We start from the raw sequence: 25164 nt of genomic DNA on the forward strand, positions 1-25164 counted from the left end.
TTAGCTGAGTTCAAGTTCCTCACATGCTTCAAAGTAATAACATTGCAAGCTCCATGAGAGTACAATCATGAAAACTGTCATACAGCATGTGTGTGGTAGATAGAAACCCCTCAGTAAATGTTTTTGATTAAATACATGAATTCAATCTTTTAAATTTTCTTTAATTAAATGTCACCAAAACTTTAGACTACTTCCCTCTGTGTTTCTTTCAGTGGTAAAGTTTTATTAAATTAAATCTTTACCTTTAGTGGATTTATAATCATTTCCCTTGCTTTCTTCCTAACAAGGTGGCCTGTGCCCTAGTCACATCTGTTGGAAATTCGTACTGCCTGGCTAAGCCCAGAAAATGATGGGGAATTTATTTTCTCTTCTATGGGTGCATTAATTAGTTCTGTGATGAATGCGGGACCAATAGCTAATATTACAATTACAAAACTCCAATCACTAAGTCTCTTCTGGTGAAAAACAAACAAATTTGGCAGTTGAAAAAGAGGATAGTGGGATACAAGTGCTAATTTATAACCACTCAATGAATGTTTTCTGCAATTGTTGGTGCTGTGAACACTGTCTTGAATAGCCAGATTCTTGGCATCTCCCTAATGTTACCCAACCTCTCTCCCCACAGGCTTTCCCCATCCTTCTTTCCCTACTGAACTGGTGCTTGATGCCCTCAGCAGATGTGAGAGAGCAGAGCTGTCAAAGGCCTGGTTCTGAATGGCAGTGAATACCAGTTCCAGCCCCAGCTCCCAGAATGGCAGCTACCCACTTCAAGAAAAACTAAACCACCCCCAGAGAAGCCAGCTTGATGAATTACAGGTCTGCCTCTCACTAGATTTCCTCAACACTGAAATGTCACTTTTCTCTGCACCTTGCATGACTATAAGCCACATTCTAGCTACTTCTTGGGAGTTTTTAGATTGTTGATTTTATTTAGTTTATTCAGTTTAAATATTTTCTGTTTCCTTTATACTGTAAACTCACCTTAGCACAAATGATTAAGTTCCATTGCTATGACCCACCTAAAAATAAAGGTGTATATACTCTAGGACCTTGCTGGTCATATACCATTAGCATTATCTAATTGTTAGAAATGTATATAGCATCTCGAGCCCAACCCCAGGCCTACTAAGAGAGAATGTGGATTTTAACAAGATGCCCAGGTGATTCAGATGCAGAGTAGAATGTGAGACTCACTACCCTAAGAGACAGCAGGGAGTAGGCGATCACCCAAATAAAACACAACACATTTTAGTGCACTATGCATTCTATCCAGTCTCAGAAAATAAATGTCACTTGCAAGGTGCGCAGATCATCTCTTCTTTGCCTTAGTCTTTGGGCGAGTGTGTGTGTGATTAGCACCTCAGCATCTGTTTGATAGGCTACGATGCAAACCTTTACCATCGTCTATTTTTTTTTAATCTCTGCACTGGCTTTGGCTTTAAAATTTTCAATTCCTACGTGATTGATTGCTTTCTTCTGATTCCTACATACCTTTTCATTGCTAGTAAGAGGCAGTTATCCGGGGGATTTCTACCAGATGTACAGGGTTACATGAGACTATTCGCACCTTATCAACCAAAACAAGACAGGTAAGCTCAAAATAATCATTGATTTTTAAAACCCATCAGAGAACTGAGGGAGCAAAGAAACCTAAATGAACCAAACTCAAGCAAGTGACAAGCTCTACATACGAGAGGAGAGACTCATGGTCATTGTCACCTCTGGGGAAATGGCAGAAGGAAGACGAGTCTGTGAACAGCAGGGATGAGAACTCAGCTGCAATTTTAACAAGCTTGGAATGGCTGCCTGTGGGCGGAGGAGCCCCAGACACAGAGGGAGTCTGCACCTGCCTGCCTCCTCTTTCCCGGGAGTCTTCACATCATGCTGGGAATAGTTCACCAAAGCTGGGGGCAGAAAAAAATGGCTAGGGGAAACTCCTTGAGGCGTTTTGGGCCTTCATAGAGTCTAGGAAGTTTCTAGGGCCGGTGAGGAGCCAAAGAGCTGAAAGACTTCTCCAGGGATACAGAAAGCAGGGAAGCAAAGGGCAATGAGAAATCAAAGAGCTATCAGCTGGGCTGTAAAGCAGGCTGCGATCCCCCACAGTTCTGAAGTCTGTCAGCTCATTTTTGAAATAAAGGCTGATCTCAAGAATCTCACCAGTGCTCAAATACCCAGTTGTGCTGAAGACAAAGTCCTAATCCCACCCTCAAAACATTGAGAACAGTTGTGAACTGAATTAAACTAAAGCTACAACAATGCCCAGACCCAGATCAATTACAGATCAGACAGACTCAGCTCCTTGCAGAAGGGGCTTGCTGTTTTCTTTTTTTGGACTTAAATATTATTTATTTTGTATTCATTCTACTTTTATTTCAAAGTATTCAGTGTGCAATAAAAAAGTTCAAGGTCTGTGAAAAAGCAAGAAAATAGGTCTCATGGTTAAGATAGAAAATAATCAATAGAATCAGATCCAGAGCTAGCTTAAAAGTTAAAATTATCTGACTGAGATATTAAAATAAAAAACATCTATAATATAAAAATGTTAAAGGACCTCATGGAAAAGAGGACAACATTCATGAAGAGATGGGGAATTTCAAAAAAGTGGTGGAAACTAGAAAAAAAAGAACCATATGGAAATGCTAAAAATGAAAAACACAATATCAAAAATAAATTCATTAGTAGCAGCTTAGTAGCAGACTCAACAGCAGAGGAAACTGAGCATCTGATGGTATTTGGGTTAATTTCAAACAACCCAACATATGTGCAAATGGAATCCCAAAAATAAGAGAACAGGGACAGCATGGCAGAAGAAATCATTAAAGCTTTACTGGTCAAGACTTACCAAAATTGATTAAAGATATCAACTCATAGAATCAAGAAGTTCTACATCCCTGTTTTGTGTCAGGGAGAGTTGGGGGTGGGAGGAGAACCAAGAACCTTAACACACCCACAAGGAGAATAAATATGGAAAAAGCAGCATCTAAACAAATCACAGCCAAACTGCTGAAAAGCAGTGGTAAGTGGTAAATCTGAAAAGCAGTCAAAGGGGGGAAAAATACATAAATATAAGGGAATAATGATAGAAATAACAGATGACTTTTCACTAGAATCAATGGAGGCCAGAAGACAATAGAACATCTTTAAAGTGCTAAAAGAAAAACACCGTCAAACTAGAATTCTATACCCAGTGAAAATATACTTTAAAAATGAAGGTGAAGGCCAGGCGCAGTGGCTCACAGCTGTAATCCCGGTACTTTGGGAGGCCTAGGCGGGTGGATCATGAGGTCAGGAGTTTCAGACGAGCCTGGCCAACATGGTGAAACCCCATCTCTACTAAAAATACAGAAAATTAGCTGGGTGTGGTGGCAGGCGCCTGTAATCCCAGCTACTCAGGAGGCTGAGGCAGGAGAATCACTTGAACCTGGTAAGCGGAGGTTGCAGTGAGCCGAGACTGCACCACGACACCCCAGCCTGGGCAACAGAGCAAGACTCTGTCTCAAAAAAAAAAGTTGAAATAAAGTCATTTTCGGACAGGTAAAAATTGGGAAGATTCATCTCCAGTGGACCCATGCTGCAAGAAAAGCTGACATAAGTTTTTCAGACTGAACAGAAAAGATAGCAGAAGGAACCTCAGATCTGTAGGAAGAATTTAAGACTCCCAGAAAGCATTTTAAAAAATGGATAGAGCCAGGTGTGGTGGCTCACGCCTGTAATCCCAGCATTTTGGGAGGCCAAGGCAGGTGGATCACTTGAGGTCAGGACTTAGAGACCAGCCTGGCCAACATGGTGAAACCTCATCTCTACTAAAAATATAAAAATTAGCTGGGCATGGTGGTGTGCACATATAATCCCAGCTACCCAGGAGGCTGAGGCATGAGAATGGCTTAAACCCAGGAGGCGGAGTTTGCAGTGAGCCGAGATCATGCCACTGCACTCCAGCCTGGGTGACAGACAGACTCCATCTCAAAGAGAAAAAAAAAAGGCCAGGTGGGGTGGCTCATGCCTGTAATCCCAGCACTTTGGGAGGCTGAGGCAGGTGGATCACCTGAGGTCGGGATTTCGAGACCAGCCTGACCAACATGGAGAAACCTCGTCTCTACTAAAAATACAAAAATTAGCCGGGCGTGGTGGCTCATGCTTGTAATCCCAGCTACTCAGGAGGCTCAGCCAGTTGTAGTGAGACACGCCTGGGAGGCAGAGGTTGTGGTTAGCTGAGATCACGCCATTGCACTCCAGCCTGGGCAACAAGAGCTAAACTCTGTCTCAAAAAAAAAAACACAGAAAACAAAAAATGACATTAAAGATCTTTTACAAAGAAATATTTATATATCTCTCTTTTATGTATGTGTGTATATATAATATTTGAAAAGATAATTGATTGTTTAAAGCAAAAAACCAATATATTGTGAGGTTTATTACATATTTGGGAATAAAGAGTAAAATGTCAGATAATAAGAGCACCAAATGTTGGTGGGGGAAGAAATAGAATTATACTGTTGTAAAGTTCTTGCACTATCTGTGAAGTTGTATAATAATTTTTTTTAGTATACTATTTAAAGGTAAATGCAGAGAATAATTTCTAGAATAGTGGTTATCAAAATGTAGTTCCCAGACATATACCACCAGCATCATCTGAAAACTTACTAGAAATGAATATTTTTGAGCAGTATCACAGACCTACTAGATAAGGAGCTCTAGGAGTATGGCCCAGAAATCTATGTTTTAATAAAAGCACTAGGTGTTTCTAATGTACGTAAAGTTTAAGAACCACTGCTCTAGAACAGCCACTAAAAATATACCACGAGAAATACAGCTAAAAACAAGAGATAAAATGGAATGATTAAAAAATGCAATATGGGGCCAGGTGTTGTGGCTCATGCCTGTAATCCCAGCACTTTGGGAGGCTGAGGTGGGTGGATCACTTGAGGCCAGGAGTTTGAGACCAGCCTGGCCAACACAGTGAAACTCCATCTCTACCACAAATAGGAAAAATTAGCTGGGTGTGGTGGCACACACCTGTAATCCCAGCTACAGGGGAGGCTGAGGCATGTGAATTGCTTGAAACCATGAGGCGGAGGTTGCACTGAGCAGAGACCACACCACTGCACTCCAGTCTAGGCAATAGAGTGAGATGCCATCTCAAAAAAATAAATACATAAATAAAAATAAAAATGCAATATGGGCTGGGCACAGTGGCTCATGCCTGTAATCCCAAGACTTTGGGAGGCTGACATGGGAGTACCACTTGAGGCCAGGAGTTCAAGACCAGCCTGGGCAACATAGTATGACCCCATTTCAAAAAAATAATTAATTAAAAAGAATGCAGTACACCAAAAATGAGGTAAGAAAGTAGAAGCAGAAACAAAGAATAAAAGGGATAAGTAGAAAATAATACCAATATGGAAGAATTAACTCAGATTAGTAATTATATCAAATATAAACATATTAAACACTTAAAAAGCAGAGATTGTCAGATTTATATAAAAGCAAGATCCAACAATATGCTCTTGACAAATACAAACTTATAAGGACATAGTTCAAGGCTAGGTACAGTGGCTCATGCCTGTAATTCCAGCACTTTGAGGCCAAGGCAGGAGAACTGCTTGAGGCCAGGAGTTTGAGACCATCCTGGGCAACACAGCAAGACCCCATTTCTACAAAAAAATGTAAAACCTAGCCAGTTGTGGTGAGACATGCCTGAAGTTCCAGCTACTTGTGAGGCTGAGGCAGGAGGATTGCTTGAGCCCAGGAGTTCAAGGTTACAGTGAGCTGTGATCTCACCACTACACTCCAGCCTGGGCAACAGAGTGAGACCCTGTCTCTAAAAAACAGAATAAAATAAATACAATATAAAAAGCCATAGTTTGAAAGCACAAGGGTAGAAAAAATATACCACACAAACATTAAGTATAAAAAAGCAGGTGTGGTTATATTAAGATAGGCTTCAGAATAATGATATTACTAGTGATAAAAAGTATTAATGATAAAAGAAAAACTCATCAAGAGGATCTATCAGTACTAAGTGTGTATGCAATTAAGAATGGACTTCCAGCCAGGTGCGGTGGCTCATGCCTGTAATCCCAGCACTTTGAGATGCCGAGGTGGGTGGATCACCTGAGGTCAGGAGTTCAAGACCAGCCTGACCAACATGGAGCAACCCTGTCTCTACTACAAATACAAGATTAGCCAGGCGTGGTGGCACATGCCTGTAATCCCAGCTACTTGGGAGGCTGAGGCAGGAGAATCACTTGAACCTGGGAGGCGGAGGTTGCCGTGAGCCAAGATCATGCCATTGTACTCCAGCCGGGGCAACAAAAGTGAAATTCCATCTAAAAAAAAAAAAAAAAAATAGAGTCCCAAAATGCAAAAGCAAAATTTGACAGAAACAGACAAGTTGGCTGGGTATGGTGGCTCACACTCTAATCCCAGTACCCTGGGAGGCTGAGGTGGGAGAATCCCACTTGAGGCTAGGAGTTCAAGACCAGCCTGTGCAAAACAGCGAGACTCTGTCTCTACAAAACATAAAAAAAAAAACAATTAGCTGTGAATAGTGGTACATGCCTGTAGTCCCAGCTACCTGGGAGGCTGAGGTGGGAGGATCGCTTGAGCCTAGGAGTTTGAAGTTATGGTGAGCTATGATTGCACCACTGCACCCCAGGCTGGGTGACAGAGTGAGATCCCTTCTTAAAAAAAAAATAAAAAGAAAACAGAAAAGAAAAGAAAGAAATGGACAAATCTACAATCATAGTTGGCGTGATTTTTAACACTTTTGTCTCAGTAATTGATAGGACTAATAGACAAAAAACCAATAGAGATATATTATATTTGAGCAACACTGTCAACCAACTTGACTTAATTGATTTTATAAAATATTATACCGAACAAATGTAGAATACACATTTGTTTGTATTTGAACCCACGTAAAACATTCATTAAGATGGATTATATGCTGGGCAATGAAAGACGTTTTAATAACTGTTAAAAATTAAAATCTGGCTGGGCATGGTAGCTCACATCTGTAATCCCAGTACTTTAGGAGGCTGAAGCAGGAGGATTGCTTGAGTCCAGGAGTTCGAGACCAGCCTGAGGAATATAACAAGATCCCATCTCTACAAAAAATACCAAAATTATCTGGTCATAGTGGCATATGCCTGTAGTACCAGCTACTTGGAAGTCTGAGGCCATGATTGTACCATTGCACTCAGCCTGGGCAACAGAATGAGACCCCCCCTGAACAACAAAAACAAAAAATTAAAATCTAATACAGTGTATCTTCTGACCAAATAGTAATAAATTAGAAATCAATAATTAAAAGATACCTGGCACTACACACCTATTTAAACATCTAAAATTAAAAATAATGACAATACAAAATGCTAGTAGGGATGCAGAGAAACTAGATCTCTCATGCGTTGCGACTGGAAATATAAAATGGGAGCCTACCAGCTGGTATAGAAGGGAATGGGTAGGAGGCACTGGGTGCTGACTCATTCAGCACTGTCCCTTTTCTATACTGCTGATACATCACATGGTTCTGAGAAGCCTTATCTCAGTCTATTAGGAAGAGAGGGAGGAAGAGAAGGAAGTAACCCAAAGTACTACTCATTCATCCTTGTATATTGATTAGTTAAAGGGATAATTAATTTTATGCTGAGGAGAGTTTGACAGATTTTGAAAATGAGTAAAGGCAAAAAAATTTTTTTAGCCTTTATTTTGCCTGTTGGAATTTTACAGAGTCAAAGTCGGCAGAATAAGAAAATAGCCCTTCAGGAGGGCTGACCCTTAAAGAACTGCAACATAGTTTTGGAATTGTAGGGAAGAGAAGAGTGACTGAGCTGAGGAGTAATAACAGGAGAATAAAGTCTTGAGTAACTTAAAAAAACAAAAATTAAAAAATAAATAAAATGGTACAGCTATGCTGGCAAATAGTTTATCAGTGTCTTAAAAAAATCTACATTACAAAATGACCTAGTAATTGCATTCCTGGGCATTTATCTCAGAGAAAAGAAAATTTATATGCACACAAAAATGTGTACATAAATTTTTATAGCAGGTTTGTTTGTAGTAGCCCAAAATTGGAACAATTCAAATGTCTTCAGTGGGTGAATAAATAAACAAATGGTACATCCATATCATGGAATACTACTCAATGATAAAAGAGAAACTTATTACTGATACACAAAACCACTTGGATAAATCTCAAGAGAATTATACTGAGTGAAACAAAGTCCATCTCAAAGGTTATATATGATGTGATTCTATTTAGATAACATCCTTCTTAAATTTTTTAATATTTATTTTTAATTTTTTAATATACAGACAGGGTCTGTATGTTGCCCAGGCTGGTGTCAAACTCCTGGCTTCAGGTTATCCTCCTGCCTTGACTTCCCAAAGTGCTGAGATTATAGGCATGAGCCACCATGCCTGGCCTATATAACATTCTTGAAATGATAAATTACAGACATGGAGAATAGACTGATTGCCAGGGCTGTGGGAGAGGTGAGAAGAAGGGAATGGGTATGACTATGGAGGGGTAGCATGAGGGAATTTTACTGTGATAGAATAGTTTTGCGTCTTGATTGTGGTGGTGATTACACTAGTCTACACCTGTGATAAAATTGCATAGAACTATATATACACCTACATATAAGTGAATGCACGTAAAACTGGTGAAATATGAATATATGCCTGTGGATTGCACCTATGTCAATTTCCTTGTTTTGATATCATATTATAGTCATGTAAGATTTTTACCATTGGGCAAAACTGAGTGAAGATACATGGAAATTCTCTGTATTATGTTTGTAATTTCTTGTGATATTATTATTATTATTATTTGAGACAGGGTCTAGCTCTGTCACCCAGGCTGGAGTGCAGTGGCATGATCTCGGCTCACTGCAACCTCTGCCTCCTGGGTTCAAGTGATCCTTTCATCTCAGCCTCCTAAATAGCTGGGACTATAGGTGTGTGCTGCCACACCTGGCTAATTTTTTTTTTTATTTTTTCAGAAACAATGTTTCACCATATTGCCCTGGCTGGTCTCAAACTCCTCAGCTCAAGCGATCTGTCTGCCTTGGCCTCCCAAAGTGCTGGGATTACAGGCATGAGTCACAGCACCCAGCCTATAATTAATTTAAAAGAAAAAGAAAAAAGTTACCTGGAAAATTCATAAATATTTGGAAATTAAGCAACACTCTTCTAAATAAACTATAAATCAATGAAAAATTACAAAAAACATTAGAATACCTTTTGACCTAAACAATTAAAAAAAACAAACATACCAAACATTGTGGGATGCTACGAAAGCAGTGCTCAATGAAAAATTTTAGTTTTAAATGCCTTATTAAAAATAAGTAACAGGGACTGGTTCCAAATAGGAACAGCTCCAATCTACAGCTCCCAGTGTGAGTGACACAGAAAACGGGTGATTTCTGCATTTCCAACTGACGTACCGGGTTCATCTCACTGGGACTTGTTGGACAGTGTGTGCAGCCCATGGAGTGTAAGCCAAGCAGGGCGGGGCATTGCCTCACCTGGGAAGCTCAAGGGGTCGGGGAATTCCCTTTTCTAGCCAAGGGAAGCCGTGACAGACGGTACCTGGAAAATCGGGACACTCCCACCCTAATACTGCGCTCTTCCAACAGTCTTAGCAAAGGGCACACCAGGAGATTATATCCCGTGCCTGGCTCAGTGGGTCCCATGCCCACAGAGCCTTGCTCACTGCTAGCACAGCAGTCCGAGATTGAACTACGAGGTGGCAGCAAGGCTGAGAGAGGGGCGTCTGCCATTGGTGAGGCTTGACTAGGTAAACAAAGCTGCCAGGAAGCTCGAACTGGGTGGAGCCCACCACAGCTCAAGGAGTCCTGCCTGCCTGCCTCTGTAGACTCCACCTCTGGGGGCAGGGCATAGCTGAACAAAAGGCAGCAGAAACTTCTGCAGACTTAAACGTCCCTGTCTGACAGCTTTGAAGAGAGTAGTGGCTCTCCCAGAACGGAGTTTGAGATCTGAGAATAGACAGACTGCCTCCTCAAGGGGGTCCCTGACCCCTGAGTAGCGTAACTGGGAGACACCTCCCAGTAGGGGCAGAATGACACCTCATAAAGCCGGGTAACTCTCTGAGATGAAGCTTCCAGAGGAAGGATCAGGCAGCAACATTTGCTGTTCTGCAGTCTCTACTGCTGATACCCAGGCAAAGAGGGTCGGGAGTGGACCCCCAGCAAACTCCAACAGACCTGCGGCTGAGGGACCTGACTGTTAGAAGGAAAACTAACAAACAGAAAGGAATAGCATCAACATCAACAGAAAGGACATCAACACCAAAACCCCATCTGTAGGACACCATCATCAAAGACCAAAGGCAGATAAAACCACAAAGATGGGGAGAATCCAGAGCAGAAAAGCTGAAAATTCTAAAAATCAGAGAGCCTCTTCTCCTCCAAAGGATCACAGCTCCTTGCCAGCAATGGAACCAACCTGGATGGAGAATGACTTTGACGAGTTGACAGAAGTAGGCTTCAGAAGATCGGTAATAAACTTCTCCGAGCTAAAGAAGGATGTTCGAAGCCATTGCAAAGAAGCTAAAAACCTTGAAAAAAGATTAGACGAATGGCTAACTAGAATAAACAGCATAGAGAAGACCTTAAATGACCTGATGGAGCTGAAAACCATGGCACAAGAACTATGTGACGCATGCACAAGCTTCAGTAGCCAATCCGATCAAGTGGAAGAAAGGGTATCAGCGATTGAAGATCAAATGAATGAAATGAAGCAAAAAGAGAAGTTTAGAGAAGAAAGAGTAAAAATAAATGAACAAAGCCTCCAAGAAATATGGGACTATGTGAAAAGACCAAATCTACATTTGATTGGTGTACCTGAAAGTGATAGGGAGAATGGAACCAAGCCAGAAAACACTCTTCAGGATATTATCCAGGAGAACTTCCCCAGCCTAGCAAGGAAGGCCAACATTCAAATTCAGGAAATACAGAGAACGCCACAAAGACACTCCTTGAGAAGACCAACTCCAAGACACATAATTGTCAGATTCACCAAGGTTGAAATGAAGGAAAAAATGTTAAGGGCAGCCAGAGAGAAAGGTTGGGTTACCCACAAAGGAAAGCCCATGAGACTAACAGTGGATCTCTCAGCAGAAACTTTACAAGCCAGAAGAGAGTGGGGGCCAATATTCAACATTCTTAAAGAAAAGAATTTTCAACCCAGAATTTCATATCCAGTCAAACTAAGCTTCATAAGTGAAGGAGAAATAAAATCCTTTACAGACAAACAAATGCTGAGAGATTTTGTCACCACCAGGCCTGCCTTACAAGAGCTCCTGAAGGAAGCACTAAACATGGAAAGGAATGACCAGTACCAGCCACTGCAAAAACATGCCAAATTGTAAAGACCATTGATGCTAGGAAGAAACTGCATCAACTAACGAGCAAAATAACCAGCTAACATCATAATGACAGGATTAAATTCACACATAACAATATTAACCTTAAATGTAAATGGGCTAAATGCCCCTATTAAAAGACACAGACTGGCAAATTGGATAAAGAGTCAAGACCCATCAGTGGAGACCCATCTCATGTGCAGAGACACACATAGGCTCAAAATAAAGGGATGGAAGAAGATCTATGAAGAAAATGGAAAACAAAGAAAAGCAGGGGTTGCAATCCTAGTCTCAGATAAAACAGACTTTAAACCAACCAACAAAAATCAAAAGAGACAAAGCAGGCCATTACGTAATGGTAAAGGGATCAATACAACAAGAAGAGCTAACTATCCTAAATATATATGCACCCAATACAGGAGCACCCAGATTCATAAGCAAGTCCTTAGAAACCTACAAAGAGACTTAGACTCCCACACAATAATAATGGGAGACTTTAACGCCCCACTGTCAACATTAGATAGATCAACGAGACAAAAAGTTAACAAGGATATCCAGGACTTGAACTCAGCTCTGCACCAAGTGGACCTAATAGACATCTACAGAACTCTCCACCCCAAATCAACAGAATATACATTCTTCTTAGTACCACATCATACTTATTCCAAAATTGACCACATAGTTGGAAGTAAAGCACTCATCAGCAAATGTAGAAGAACAGAAATTACAGCAAACTGTCTCTCAGACCACAGTGCAATCAAATTAGAACTCAGGATTAAGAAACTCACTCAAAACTGCTCAACTACATGGAAACTGAACAACCTGCTCCTGAATGACTACTGCGTAAATAATGAAATGAAGTCACAAATAAAGATGTTCTTTGAAACCAATGAGAACAAAGACACAATATACCAGAACCTCTGGGACACACTTAAAGCAGTGTGTAGAGAGAAATTTATAGCACTAAATGCCCACAAGGGAAAGCAGGAAAGATCTAAAATCAACACCCTAACATCACAATTAAAAGAACTAGAGAAGCAAGAGCAAATACATTCAAAAGCTAGCAGAAGGCAAGAAATAACCAAGATCAGAGCAGAACTGAAGGAGACAGAGACACAAAAAGCCCTTCAAAAAATCAATGAATCCAGAGCTGGTTTTTTGAAAAGAACAACAAAATAGATAGACCGCTAGCAAGACTAATAAAGAAGAAAAGAGAGAAGAATCAAATACACACGATAAAAAATGATAAAGGGGATATCACCAACAATCCCATGGAAATACAAACTACCATCAGAGAATACTATAAACACCTCTACGCAAATAAACTAGAAAATCTAGAAGAAATGGATAAATTCCTCGACACATCCACCCTCCCAAGACTAAACCAGGAAGAAGTTGAATTCCTGAATAGACCAGTAACAGGCTCTGAAATTGAGGCAATAATTAAGAGCCTACCAACCAAAAACAGTCCAGGACCAGAAGGATTCACAGCCGAATTCTACCAGAGGTACAAAAAGGAGCTGGTACCATTCCTTCTGAAACTATTCCAATCAATAGAAAAAAAGGGAATCCTCCCTAACTCATTTGATGAGGCCAGCATCATCCTGATACCAAAGCCTGGCAGAGACACAACAAAAAAAGGGAATTTTAGACCAATATCCCTGACAAACATCGATGCAAAAATCCTCAATAAAATACTGGCAAACCGAATCCAGCAGCACATCAAAAAGCTTATCCACCATGATCAAGTTGGCTTCATCCCTGGGATGCAAGGCTGCTTCAACATACACAAATCAATAAACGTAATCCATCATATAAACAGAACCAAAGACAAAAACCACATGATTATCTCAATAGATGCAGAAAAGGCCTTTGACAAAATTCAACAGCCCTTCATGCTAAAAACTCTCAATAAACTAGGTATTGATTGGATATATCTCAAAATAATAAGAGCTATTTATGACAAACCCACAGCCAATATCATACTGAATGGGCAAAAACTGGAAGCATTCCCTTTGAAAACTGGCACAAGACAGGGATGCCCTCTCTCACCACGCCTATTCAACATGGTGTTGGAAGTTCTGGCCAGGGCAATCAGGCAGGAGAAGGAAATAAAGGGTATTCAATTAGGAAAAGAGGAAGTCAAATTGTCCCTGTTTGCAGATGACCTGATTGTATCTTTAGAAAATCCCATCATCTCAGCCCAAAATCTCCTTAAGCTTATAAACAACATCAGCAAAGTCTAAGGATACAAAATCAATGTGCAAAATTCACAAGCATTCTTATACACCAATAACAGACAAACAGAGAGCCAAATCACGAGTGAACTCCCATTCACAATTGCTTCAAAGAGAATAAAATACCTAGGAATCTAACTTACAAGGGATGTGAAGGGCCTCTTCAAGCAGAACTACAAACCACTGCTCAATGAAATCAAAGAGGATACAAACAAATGGAAGAACATTCCATGCTCATGGGTAGGAAGAATCAATATCGTGAAAATGGCCATACTGCCCAAGGTAATTTATAGATTCAATGCCATCCCCATCAAGCTACCAATGACTTTCTTCACAGAATTGGAAAAAACTACTTTAAAGTTCATATGGAACCAAAAAAGAGCCCGCATTGCCAAGTCAATCCTAAGCCAAAAGAACAAAGCTGGAGGCAACATGCTACCTGACTTCAAACTATACAACAAGGCTACAGTAACCAAAACAGCATGGTACTGGTACCAAAACAGAGATATAGACCAATGGAACAGAACAGAGCCCTCAGAAATAATGCCGCATGTCTACAACTATCTGATCTTTGACAAACCTGACAAAAACAAGAAATGGGGAAAGGATTCCCTATTTAATAAATGGTGCTGGGAAAACTGGCTAGCCATATGTAGAAAGCTGAAACTGGATCCTTTCCTTACACCTTATACAAAAATTAATTCAAGATGGATTAAAGACTTACATGTTAGACCTAAAACCATAGAAACCCCTAGAAGAAAACCTAGGCAATACCATTCAGGACATAGGTGTGGGCAAGGACTTCATGTCTAAAACACCAAAAGCAACGGCAACAAAAGCCAAAATTGACAAATGGGATCTAATTAAACTAAAGAGCTTCTGCACAGCAAAAGAAACTACCATCAGAGTGAACAGGCAACCTACAGAATGGGAGAAAATTTTTGCAACCTACTCATCTGACAAAGGGCGAATATCCAGAATCTACAATGAACTCAAACAAATTTACAAGAAAAAAACAAACAACCCCATCAAAAAGTGGGCGAAGGATAGAACAGACACTTCTCAAAAGAAGACATTTATGCAGCCAAAAAAACACATGAAAAAATACTCATCATCACTGGCCATCAGAGAAATGCAAATCAAAACCACAATGAGATACCATCTCACACCAGTTAGAATGGCCATCATTAAAAAGTCAGGAAACAACAGGTGCTGGAGAGGATGTGGAGAAATAGGAACACTTTTACACTGTTGTTGGGACTGTAAACTAGTTCAACCATTGTGGAAGTCGGTGTGGTGATTCCTCAGGGATCTAGAACTAGAAATACCATTTGACCCAGCCATCCCATTACTGGGTATATACCCAAAGGATTATAAATCATGCTGCTATAAAGACACATGCACACGTATGTTTATTGTGGCACTATTCACAATAGCAAAGACTTGGACCCAACCCAAATGTCCAACAACGATAGACTGGATTAAGAAAATGTGGCACATATACACCATGGAATACTATGCAGCCATAAAAAATGATGAGTTCATGTCCTTTGTAGGGACATGGATGAAGCTGGAAACCATCATTCTCAGCAAACTATCCCAAGGACAAAAAACCAAACACCGCATGTCCTCACTCATAGGTGGGAATTGAACAATGAGAACACATGGACACAGGAAGGGGGACATCACACACCGGGGACTGTTGTGGGGTAGGGGGATGGGGGAGGGATAGCATTAGGAGATACACCTAATGCTAAATGATGAGTTAATGGGTGCAGCACACCAACACGGCACATATATACATATGTAACAAACCTGCACATTGTGCACATGTACCCTAAAACTTAAAGTATAATAATAATAAAATTAAAAAAAAATAAAAAAGAAAATGTGGCACATATATACCATGGAATACTATATACAGCCATAAAATAGGATAAGTTCATGTCCTTTGTAGGGACATGGATGAAGCTGGAAACCATCATTCTGAGCAAACTATCGCAAGGACAGAAAACCAAACACCACATGTTCTAACTCATAGGTGGGAATTGAACAATGAGAACACCTGGACACAGGGCGGGGAACGTCACACACTGGGGCCTGTTGTGGGGTTGGGGGAGCGGGGAGGGATAGCATTAGGAGAAATACCTAATGTAAACGACGAGTTAATGGGTGCAGCACACCAACTTGGCACATGTATACATATGTAACAAACCTGCATGTTGTGCACCTATACCCTAGAACTTAAAGTATAATAAAAAATAAAAAAAAAGTAACAAGAAGAAAGCTTTAAAATCACATTACCTTGCATCACAAGAAACCAGAAAAAGTAGAGCAAATAAATCCAAAATAAGTAAAAAGAAGGAAAAAGAAAAGAAAATTAATGAAATATAAGATGAACAAACAATAGAGAAAATCAATAATATCAAAATTCAGATCTTTGTAAAGTTTAATAAAATTGATAGGCCCCTTAGCAAGATAATCAAGAAAAATACATACATTAACAAAAATTTTTAAAAGGAGTAAAAAGGGGTTTATCCCTACTGACTATAAACATTGAAATGGATAAAATTTTATACCAATATATTGGCAAATTTAAGTGAAATAGACAAATTTCTTAAAAAACACAAATGAACAAAACTAATGAAAGAAGAAATGAAAAACTAAATAGACTAATATCTGTTAATAAAATTATATTCATAGTAAAAAACTTTCCCCCAAAGAGAACTTCAGGCTCAGGTGGCTTCTGCATTTAAGGAAGAAATAGTACCAATCCTACATAAGCTCCTTCAGAAAAGAAGTAATATTTCTCAACTTGTTTTAGAAGACCAGCATTATCCTGATAAAGTATTAAGGCAAAAAAAAAAAAAAATTAAAAGATCAGAAAAGAAGTAAAGATGTCATTGTTCACAAACAACATGTTTGTGTATGTGAAGAACCCTACCAAAAATACTACTCAAACTAATAAATGAATTTAGCAAGGCTGTAGATACAAAAATTGACTGCATTTCTATATACACTCAATAAACAATTGGGAAATGTTTTAAAATTTACAGACGTATTTAAAAAAATCAAATAGCTAGGAACAAATCTAACAAAAGATGTGTAAGACCTCTCCATAGAAAACTACAAATATTGCTGAAAGAAATGAAGATGACATAAAAAAATGGAACGCTATACCATATTCATAGATAAGAAGGCGTAATATTGTTAAATGTTCATTTTTCCTAAGCTGATCTATAGATATGATGCAATTCCCATAGAAATTCTAGCAAGCTTCTTTGAAGAAAGAAAAAAGCTGAATCTAAAATTTATATGGTAATGCAAAGAACCTGAAATAGTCAAAACAATCTTTTTTTTTTTAAGATGATCTCACTCAGGCTGGAGTGCAGTGGTGTGATCTCGGCTGACTGCAGCCTCCGCCTCCTAGGTTCAAGTGATTCTCCTGCCTCAGCCTCCTGAGTAGCTGGGATTACAGGTGCCCACCACCATGACCAACTAATTTTTGTATTTTTAGCAGAGATGGGGTTTTCCTATGTTGGCTAGGCTGGTCTCCAATTCCTCACCTCATGTGATCCGCCCACCTCAGCCTCCCAAAGAGCTGGCATTACAGGCATGAGCCACTGTGCCAAAACCATCTTTAAAAAGAACAAAGTTGGAAGATTTGCACCATCCAATTTCAAGATTTCTGTAAAGCTCCAGTAATCAAGATAGTGTGGTATTGGTGAAACCTAGACAAACAGACCAATAAAACAAAATAGAAAGTATATAAATAGAACCACACGTATATGGTTGATTGATTTTCAACAAAGTGGTGAAGTAAATCCGATTGGGAAGGGAAAGTCTCATTAAGTATTGCTGGAACATAAAACTGAATCTTTACTCTTCTTTCACCTCCATAAACAAAAAATTATTTCGAGACAGATCACAGACCTAAGTACAAAAATCTTATCTATAAAGTTTCTAGAGAAAAATATAGTATCTTTCTGACTTGAGTCATGCAAAATTTTTTGATAAAGACCCACACACAAGCTGTAAAAGAAAATACTGATAAATTGGACTCTACCAAAACTAAAAATTCTACTCATAAAGGACATCATTAATAAAATCATGTTTCTGACAAAGCACTTGTAATTAGAATATATAAGGAACTCCTAAAAGTCAACAATATAATGGCAAAGTTGCAGGATACATGGTCAATATAGAAAATTAGATTGTATTTCTATACACAACAATTATAAACAATTTAAAAATTAAGCAAAAGATGTGGACAAATACTTCAGAAAATAAGATATACCAATGGCCAATAAGCATATGAAAAAGTGCTCAACTTCATTAATTATCAGGGAAATGCAAATTAAAATGACAATAAAATATTATTTCATACCCATTAGAATGGCTAAAATTTAAAAATCTGTCTACCGTAAATGTTAGTGAGGATGTGGAGCAGCTGGAATTCTCATACATTGTTGGTGGTATTGTAAAATGGTAACACCTCTTTGAAGATCTGTTTGGTAATTTATAATAAAGTTCACATACATTTAATCTATGACCCAAGAATTCCACTCCTAATATTTATCCAACATAAATGAAAACATACGTTCACAAAAGAACTTGTACATGAATGTTAATAGCAGCTTCATTCATAACAGCCCCAAACTGGAAGCAAACTGAATATCCATTAACAGGGAACTAGCTAAACTGTGCTATATGCGTACGATGAAATACACTCAGCAATAAAAAAAAGAACAAAATTCTAATACATGTGATAACATGGTAGGATCTCAAAACTATATTGACAGCAACTTTGAAGAGTACATTCCTTTATATGAATCTCAATAATGGACAAAGTTAATCTATAGTGATAGAAATCAGAGAGTAATTGTGGGGGTTGGGGGATTGATTGGAAAAAGATATAAAGAAACTTTCTGGGGTGATAAAAATGTTCTGTATCTTGTGTGGGGCAGTGGCTACGTAGATGTACATTTACCAAAAATCATGCACCAAACATTTAAGATCTGTATTTTATGTTTACCTCTCAATTAAAGAATTAAACGCCGTTATTTTTTAAAAGAGCAGAAAATGAGAAGGGTGATTATAAATAGGGAACAAAGGTAGGAATTAACAGATGTTTTCCTGAATGGAGACCTCTATACCATTAAGTCCAACCAGGATAAGCAATTTTATTTAACATTTTTATAAGTTATTTGGAAGATCTGCAAGTGTGCAGATGCCACTGATGTCTTTCTGGTGGGGCCAAACCAAAAATACAACACTATCTCTAGAGTAGGGCAAGTTTTTACTTTTTATTTATTTTGAGATGGAGTCTCACCCTGTCGCCCAGGCTAGAGTACAGTGGCATGATCTCGGCTCAATGCAACCTCTGCCTCCTGGGTTCAAGTGATTCTCCTGCCTCAGCCTCCCTAGTAGCTGGGACTACAGGCGTGCACCACCACGCCCAGCTAATTTTTTAATTTTTTTAGTAGAGATGGGGTTTTACCATATTTGCTAGGCTGGTCTTGAACTCCTGACCTCATGATCCACCTGATTTGGACTCCCAAAGTGCTAGGATTACAGGCGTGAGCCACCGTGCCCCGCAGGCAAGTTTTTAAATTTCAGGTCATGATCCATTGGTGAGTGGTGAGATCAACTTAGTAAGTCATGACCTGAATACTTTTAATAAAACAGATGAGACTAAACTAGAAAATATCAGAATGTATATAATAAGAGTGAAATATTGTTCTGTGAAATTTTTGTCTGAAATGCATTGTCTTTTTTTTTTTTTTCTTCCTGAGACGGAGTTTTGCTCTTGTTGCCCAGGCTGGAGTGCAATGGCGTGATCTCGGCTCACTCACTACAACCTCTGCCTCCTGGGTTCAAGCAATTCTCCTGTCTCAGCCTCCTGAGTAGCCGGGATTACAGGCACCCGCCACTATGTCCAGCTAATTTTTGGTATTTTTAGTAAAGCTGGGGTTTCACCATGTTGGCCAGACTGGTCTCGAACTCCTGACCTCAGATGATCTGCCCGCCTTGGCCTCCCAAAGTGCTGGGAGTACAGGCATGAGCCACCACACTTGGCCTGATTGACTTCTAAGTGGCTAAATTTTCTTTTTCTTTTTTAAGAAAGCAATGGTTACTCAGGAGTATAGGAGAGAGGGTAGCAGTCACTTATTGCTACAGCCCAACCAAGCTTTGGCTGCCCTATGCTTAAATACACTTAAGATGTGTATAAAGACATATGTGTGTGTATTGAGACATGATGTAAAAGGTATTTCTTACTGTGAGCTGAGATAAAAATTTTTGAGGCTTCATAAGCAGGTAAAAAGTGATATCTGAGCAAGCAAGTTGTGGGGATGCATAGGGGAGCTTGGGGCTCTAAATTCTTGCACAGGAAGGACCCAGGAGTTACTATAGTTAGTAACAGTGTAGACTCATTCAGCACACAGTGTAAGGCCACCAAGATGCTGAGTCCCAATAGGAAAGAAGAGAAAGATCCCATCTTTCTCTTGTACAAAATTATGTTCTCTCCCCACTTAGAAGAGACAAAACAGCAGGGATGGCTACAAAATGGCAGGATTACCCAGTGCAGCTGCTCATTGCCACATTGCACAACTCCAGAGGGTGCTCTCACACAGACTGCAATGTGAATAGCTCCCCCTGGAGTTGAGCGGTGCACAACCCAAACAACCCTACCAGGCAACCTGTAAGTATAGTGATTAAGAGCACAAGCTTTGGAGTCCAACAAACCTGGGGGCTTGTCTCAGACTGAATCCCAGACTATATAACCTGGGGCAGGTTATTTAGCCTCCTTGAGCCTCAATTTTCCAAACAGAATATGTTATACATCCCTAGGGCCTATTTCAGTGTCTGGCATTGAATAACAATAAATATGTGTTAAATGAATCGAGCTAATACTAGTACCTGCCTAAAAGGCCGTGTTGAGGAGCAAACAAATTGACATACAAAAGGTTTTTAATATCTACAAAAGATGACAGACTGAAATAGTAACATTCTCCAGGATGGAAAGATCTATGCCACGTAGGAATTGTTTGTTCAAATTATTATTTTTTAAAAGCCATAAGCTATGGAGAGAATAAGAGATTTTTTTTTTTAATCCTGATACGGTGGAAGTCTGGTAGGATGACAACAGTTCTTGAAGCTTGAGAATACATTCGGAACAAATAAAAAGTAGGAAATGCATACATTTTGTTATTTACAGTTGTAGGGTAGGTAAGGGCAAAATGTGTTGATAAACTCAAAGAATTTTAAGAATGATATTGTCATGAGCCATGAGCCATGATCCATGGAAGCTGCAAGGTTTGGGCTCACTCTTGCCATCGGGTGGGGGCTGTCAGCGGAAGGGTATGTGTCCTGTCCTCTCCCAGTGCTTATTTCCTGGTGGAACGGTGGTTTTGACGCAGTCATGACAACTCTTCAGCCTTATTAAAGTCACACAATGAAGCAGGTCGCCCAAGATTGAAAGCACGTTTCCAGAGCGCACTCCGGTCTCCCCCTTTGGCCAGCAAAAGTACATTCTGGCAGGGAGGGATCTCTGAGCCCCGAAGTGAGGTCATGCCAGTTAGCAGTTAGAAAAGGAGGCATTTCTCACACTTGCTAATGAGTTTGACGCTTGTGAAATATAAACAGGAAGTGGGAGCTCTCCAAGGCGACCTGTAGGAAATACACTCCCAGTTTGGTCAACTTATGAATGCCAGTTCTCTAGGTCGTCAAGGACACTGCCAGTTAAAACTGACCCCCTAACTGCACCCGAGGCTACTCTTCGCCCAGTCTCAGCAGTGACCCCATTTTTTTTTCAATCCTTCCTACAGCCAGGTCACTCAGCAGTGGGGTGACTGACCCGAAGCGCAGTGGGAAAGGCTTACAGTCATCTCTCAACTCCCCGAACTTGCAGGGCAGGGGAGCGCAGAGGTCAGTGAAATCCCCAGCCAGGCCTTATTTTAGTCATGAGTTTCCACTGGCTCCCTCCTCTGACTGTATCAGCGCTGCTCACACCGCGGGATTGGAGTTTCAGCTGTTTTCCCTGCTCCCGGCTGAGTGAGAAGGTCACAGAGCCCGGACTTTTCCGGGGGAGGTGGGTGGGGCCCTCCGGCAGCCTAAGTGAGATTGCAGAGATCTGGGGCCGCTGGAGGAGGTCTTTCCGCCCCAGGCTTGGGGCTTTGGGTTAGCTTCTCCCCCGCTTCTCTACCTAGGCATCTTGGTTACAATAAATTAAAAACAAAACACAAAGCAACACAAGTTCTCATTTTTTTTTTCCCTCTGTCAGCCAGTGGCCTCGATACAATTTTCCCAGGGCTGCCTTTCCTTTATTGCTCAGTTTCTCCTCTTCCTAGAGGCTCTGTAAGTTCAAGGGCAGGATCCGTGTCGGATTCATCAACAAGCACAGCGCCTAGCAGAGTAGGGGGCTCAACAAATATGTGTGGACTGCATGATTGCTAAGATTTCACTGTAACAGGCGGTTTTTTTTCTTGTCTCTCTCTTCCCTCCTGCCCTGGGTGCAGACCGCAAACAGCGCCGCCGAACTTCCCAACAGGCAGGGAGAGGGCCGACCCGGGCTAGCACACCATCTCCCCGGGGTCTCAGTCTCTGGGTCAACGCAGAGAGGCTCGCGGTCCGCGGTGCTACGACCTGAGCCCGGCCACGTGAAGCGTCACGCCCTGCGCTGCTGCAGGGCAGGCGCCGCCGCCGCGGTTGTGTAACGCTGCAGCCGGAGGGGAGGCGACCCGGGCGCCTCTGCTCCGGAGGGGGCAGAGGAGGGAGGGAACGCCGGGCACCGCGCCCGGTGTCTTTCTGTGCTTGACTGGCCGGGAGGAAGGGGGTGACACTGGGGCACCCAGGGGGCTGCGCAACCGGGTGCCCGCCCGCCCGCAGGTTGTGCCCAGAGGCAGAGCTCCTGGGAGCGAGGGGCCCTCGGCTCACACCCTCCACGGTCAGGTGCGCGCGGCGTGCTCGGCGGCAGCCTCAGCTGCCCCTGCGCTTGGCCGTCGGCCCGCTTCCCATGGGGTGACATCCGCCCCGCCCCTCGGTCCCTCCCCAAGGCGGGCAATTCCTGGACGCGAGGGTGAGCAGTGGGGGCAGGGAAGCCAGGACGGAAAGAAACCCCAGCCTCTGGGGAAGGCTGGGGGGCCGGGCGACTCCCTCCGCTGCGCGCCGGTTCCTCCAAGCGGGCCGGGCGGGGGAGGAGGAAGAGGGCTGGGCTGGAGCTAGCAAGGGGATATTCCTCTCCCGGCTTGAGTCAGACGCGGGCGGATCCGTCCTCCCCCGTTCCCTCCCAGGAGACGGGAACTTACTTCATTTCCCTGGGGCAGGTTCGCCCACGTTACCAACTTCTCCCCCTCCCCCAGCACCCCCTTCCCTTTCAGCTTCCGCGCCCCCCACCCAACTGGGCAGGACCCAGGTCGCGCTGCCACCCCCTCTTCGGGGAAAGGCGGCCGCAGCCGCAGACACCTGGGGGCCGGGGCTGGGGGTGGGGGCTCCCTAGCAGCCGCCGGAGCGTTGTCCAACACGTGAGACTCATGTGATGAAGCCGGGGGAGGGCGGGCAGGTCGCTCCTTCCCTCCCCGGCAGTGGCCAGACGTGCCTGGAGTCACAGGGTAGAACACGTAGCTCCAACCCACCCACTCGCTCCCATTTAACCCAGCCCGCAGCCTCTCCATTACTCCTCGGCTTGCCCCCCCACCCCCCACTCCGCCCTAACCGTCCCCCCCTCACCCGCTCCCTCCCGCCTCCCCGCCCGCCCCACTTCTCATTCACTTGGCTCGCACGGCGCAGACCGCGCAGGGAGCACACACCGCCAGTCTGCGCTGAGTCGGAGCCAGAGGCCGCGGGGACACCGGGCCATGCACGCCCCCAACTGAAGCTGCATCTCAAAGCCGAGGATTCCAGCAGCCCAGGGGATTTCAAAGAGCTCAGACTCAGAGGAACATCTGCGGAGAGACCCCCGAAGCCCGCTCCAGGACAGTCCTCATCCAGACGCTCCGCTAGTGCAGACAGGAGCGCGCAGTGGCCCCGGCTCGCCGCGCTATGGAGCGGATCCCCAGCGCGCAACCACCCCCCGCCTGCCTGCCCAAAGCACCGGGACTGGAGCACGGAGACCTACCAGGGTAAGTTGGCACTCCTTGGCCCTTCAAGCCTCAACTCCAGCCCCATGTTATGCGCCACTCTCAACTTGGAGCAGCTCCGGGCGCACCGGGGGGTTCTTGCCCGGCAGAACGCCTGCAGCCGTGCGCAAGCAGTCACGACCCTTCCTGGTCTCTCTTCCTGCAGGATGTACCCTGCCCACATGTACCAAGTGTACAAGTCAAGACGGGGAATAAAGCGGAGCGAGGACAGCAAGGTAAGCAAGTGCACCCCTAGGGACCCTGCGCTCAGCCCCTCGCGCGCGCTGAGTTTCCAAGAAAAGTTTTTTTCGCTTTGAGGTTGGCGAGGGGATGCAGGGTGTGGGCTCGGTGCCTCTTCTGAGTGACTTGGAAAAGAAAGGGCAGATGATGGTTCTGGGTGCTACTCTGCTCCTCTGCTCCTCTGCCCGACTGTTGCTGCGGGGCTGGGAGGATAGGCTTCTCATCTCCTTCCCCAAGCGCCCACCGCCTCCCCGTGCGTCTTGCAGGAGACCTACAAATTGCCGCACCGGCTCATCGAGAAAAAGAGACGTGACCGGATTAACGAGTGCATCGCCCAGCTGAAGGATCTCCTACCCGAACATCTCAAACTTACAGTAAGTGAGAAGCTGGCGGCTTTCCAACCTAGTCCTTTGCCCAGAGGGCGGTTGGGTCACTCGCCGCCTGCAGGTTCCGCGGGGAACTGCAGACCAGACTGGCGGATCAGAGCTGGCGGGTGGCTCTGTGGTGGGGTCCTCCTCCACAGTCCTGGTGTTTTCTGGCTGACTCATGCAAATGAGGCGAGAACCACTTGGACCTCTTCAAGTTGGCTCCAACACCAACTGGCCTTCCTTTTCAGGAGTTTTAACTTCTGGTGATTTTCAGGATTCCCTAGTTTTTCTCACTTAAAGGAACACGCCAAGCAACACACACATTTTATTTACCCCTTCCCCTCTACCACTCCCCCCACCTTTGTTGTTGTTGTTAAATAAGGGGACTTGCTTTGGTGTGTGATTTTTACGGCCTGTCCTTTCTTGACAGTAGCCCTCAGCTACTTCGCAGCCTTTGGTTGGGGAAATGGAAAAAAAAAATAGTATTTCGGGAGGAACAAAAAAGCCTGGATGAGCTGGAAGTTCTGAAAGGGTGTAAGGAAAGAAGTAGGGAAAGCCTCTTGGCTGCCAGACATAATAGAGGTCCCTCTCTGAGTTGACACCACTGCAGGAAAATGTTATCTCTGGATTCCCCTGAGTTAAGGTCGGCAGAGGCTGTTGGAGAAATTTATCTGTCAAAGCATTTTCCTGAGGTAGTTGCAGCTTCCAAAATGCCTCCAAAGATAGATGGCACCCGTTTTTTAAAGTTATTTAATTATATATATATATTATATATATATATTTTATATATATAATATATATTATACATA

The 25164-nt window shown here is 42.6% G+C and overlaps 1 protein-coding gene across 1 annotated transcript; it reads left to right on the forward strand.

Moving 5' to 3' along the window:
• The first annotated feature begins 23607 nt into the window (after window positions 1-23607).
• On the forward strand, window positions 23608-25082 carry BHLHE40 (basic helix-loop-helix family member e40). The gene is given in 3 exon segments (XM_032149554.2): window positions 23608-23750; window positions 23914-24049; window positions 24051-25082. Coding segments are annotated over 3 exon segments (495 nt in total). The 5' UTR covers window positions 23608-23670; the 3' UTR covers window positions 24330-25082.
• Window positions 25083-25164: the final 82 nt, after the last annotated feature.

This window comes from Hylobates moloch, unplaced genomic scaffold, assembly GCF_009828535.3.
Source record: "Hylobates moloch isolate HMO894 unplaced genomic scaffold, HMol_V3 SCAFFOLD_4, whole genome shotgun sequence".
Taxonomy (NCBI): Eukaryota; Metazoa; Chordata; class Mammalia; order Primates; family Hylobatidae; genus Hylobates; species Hylobates moloch.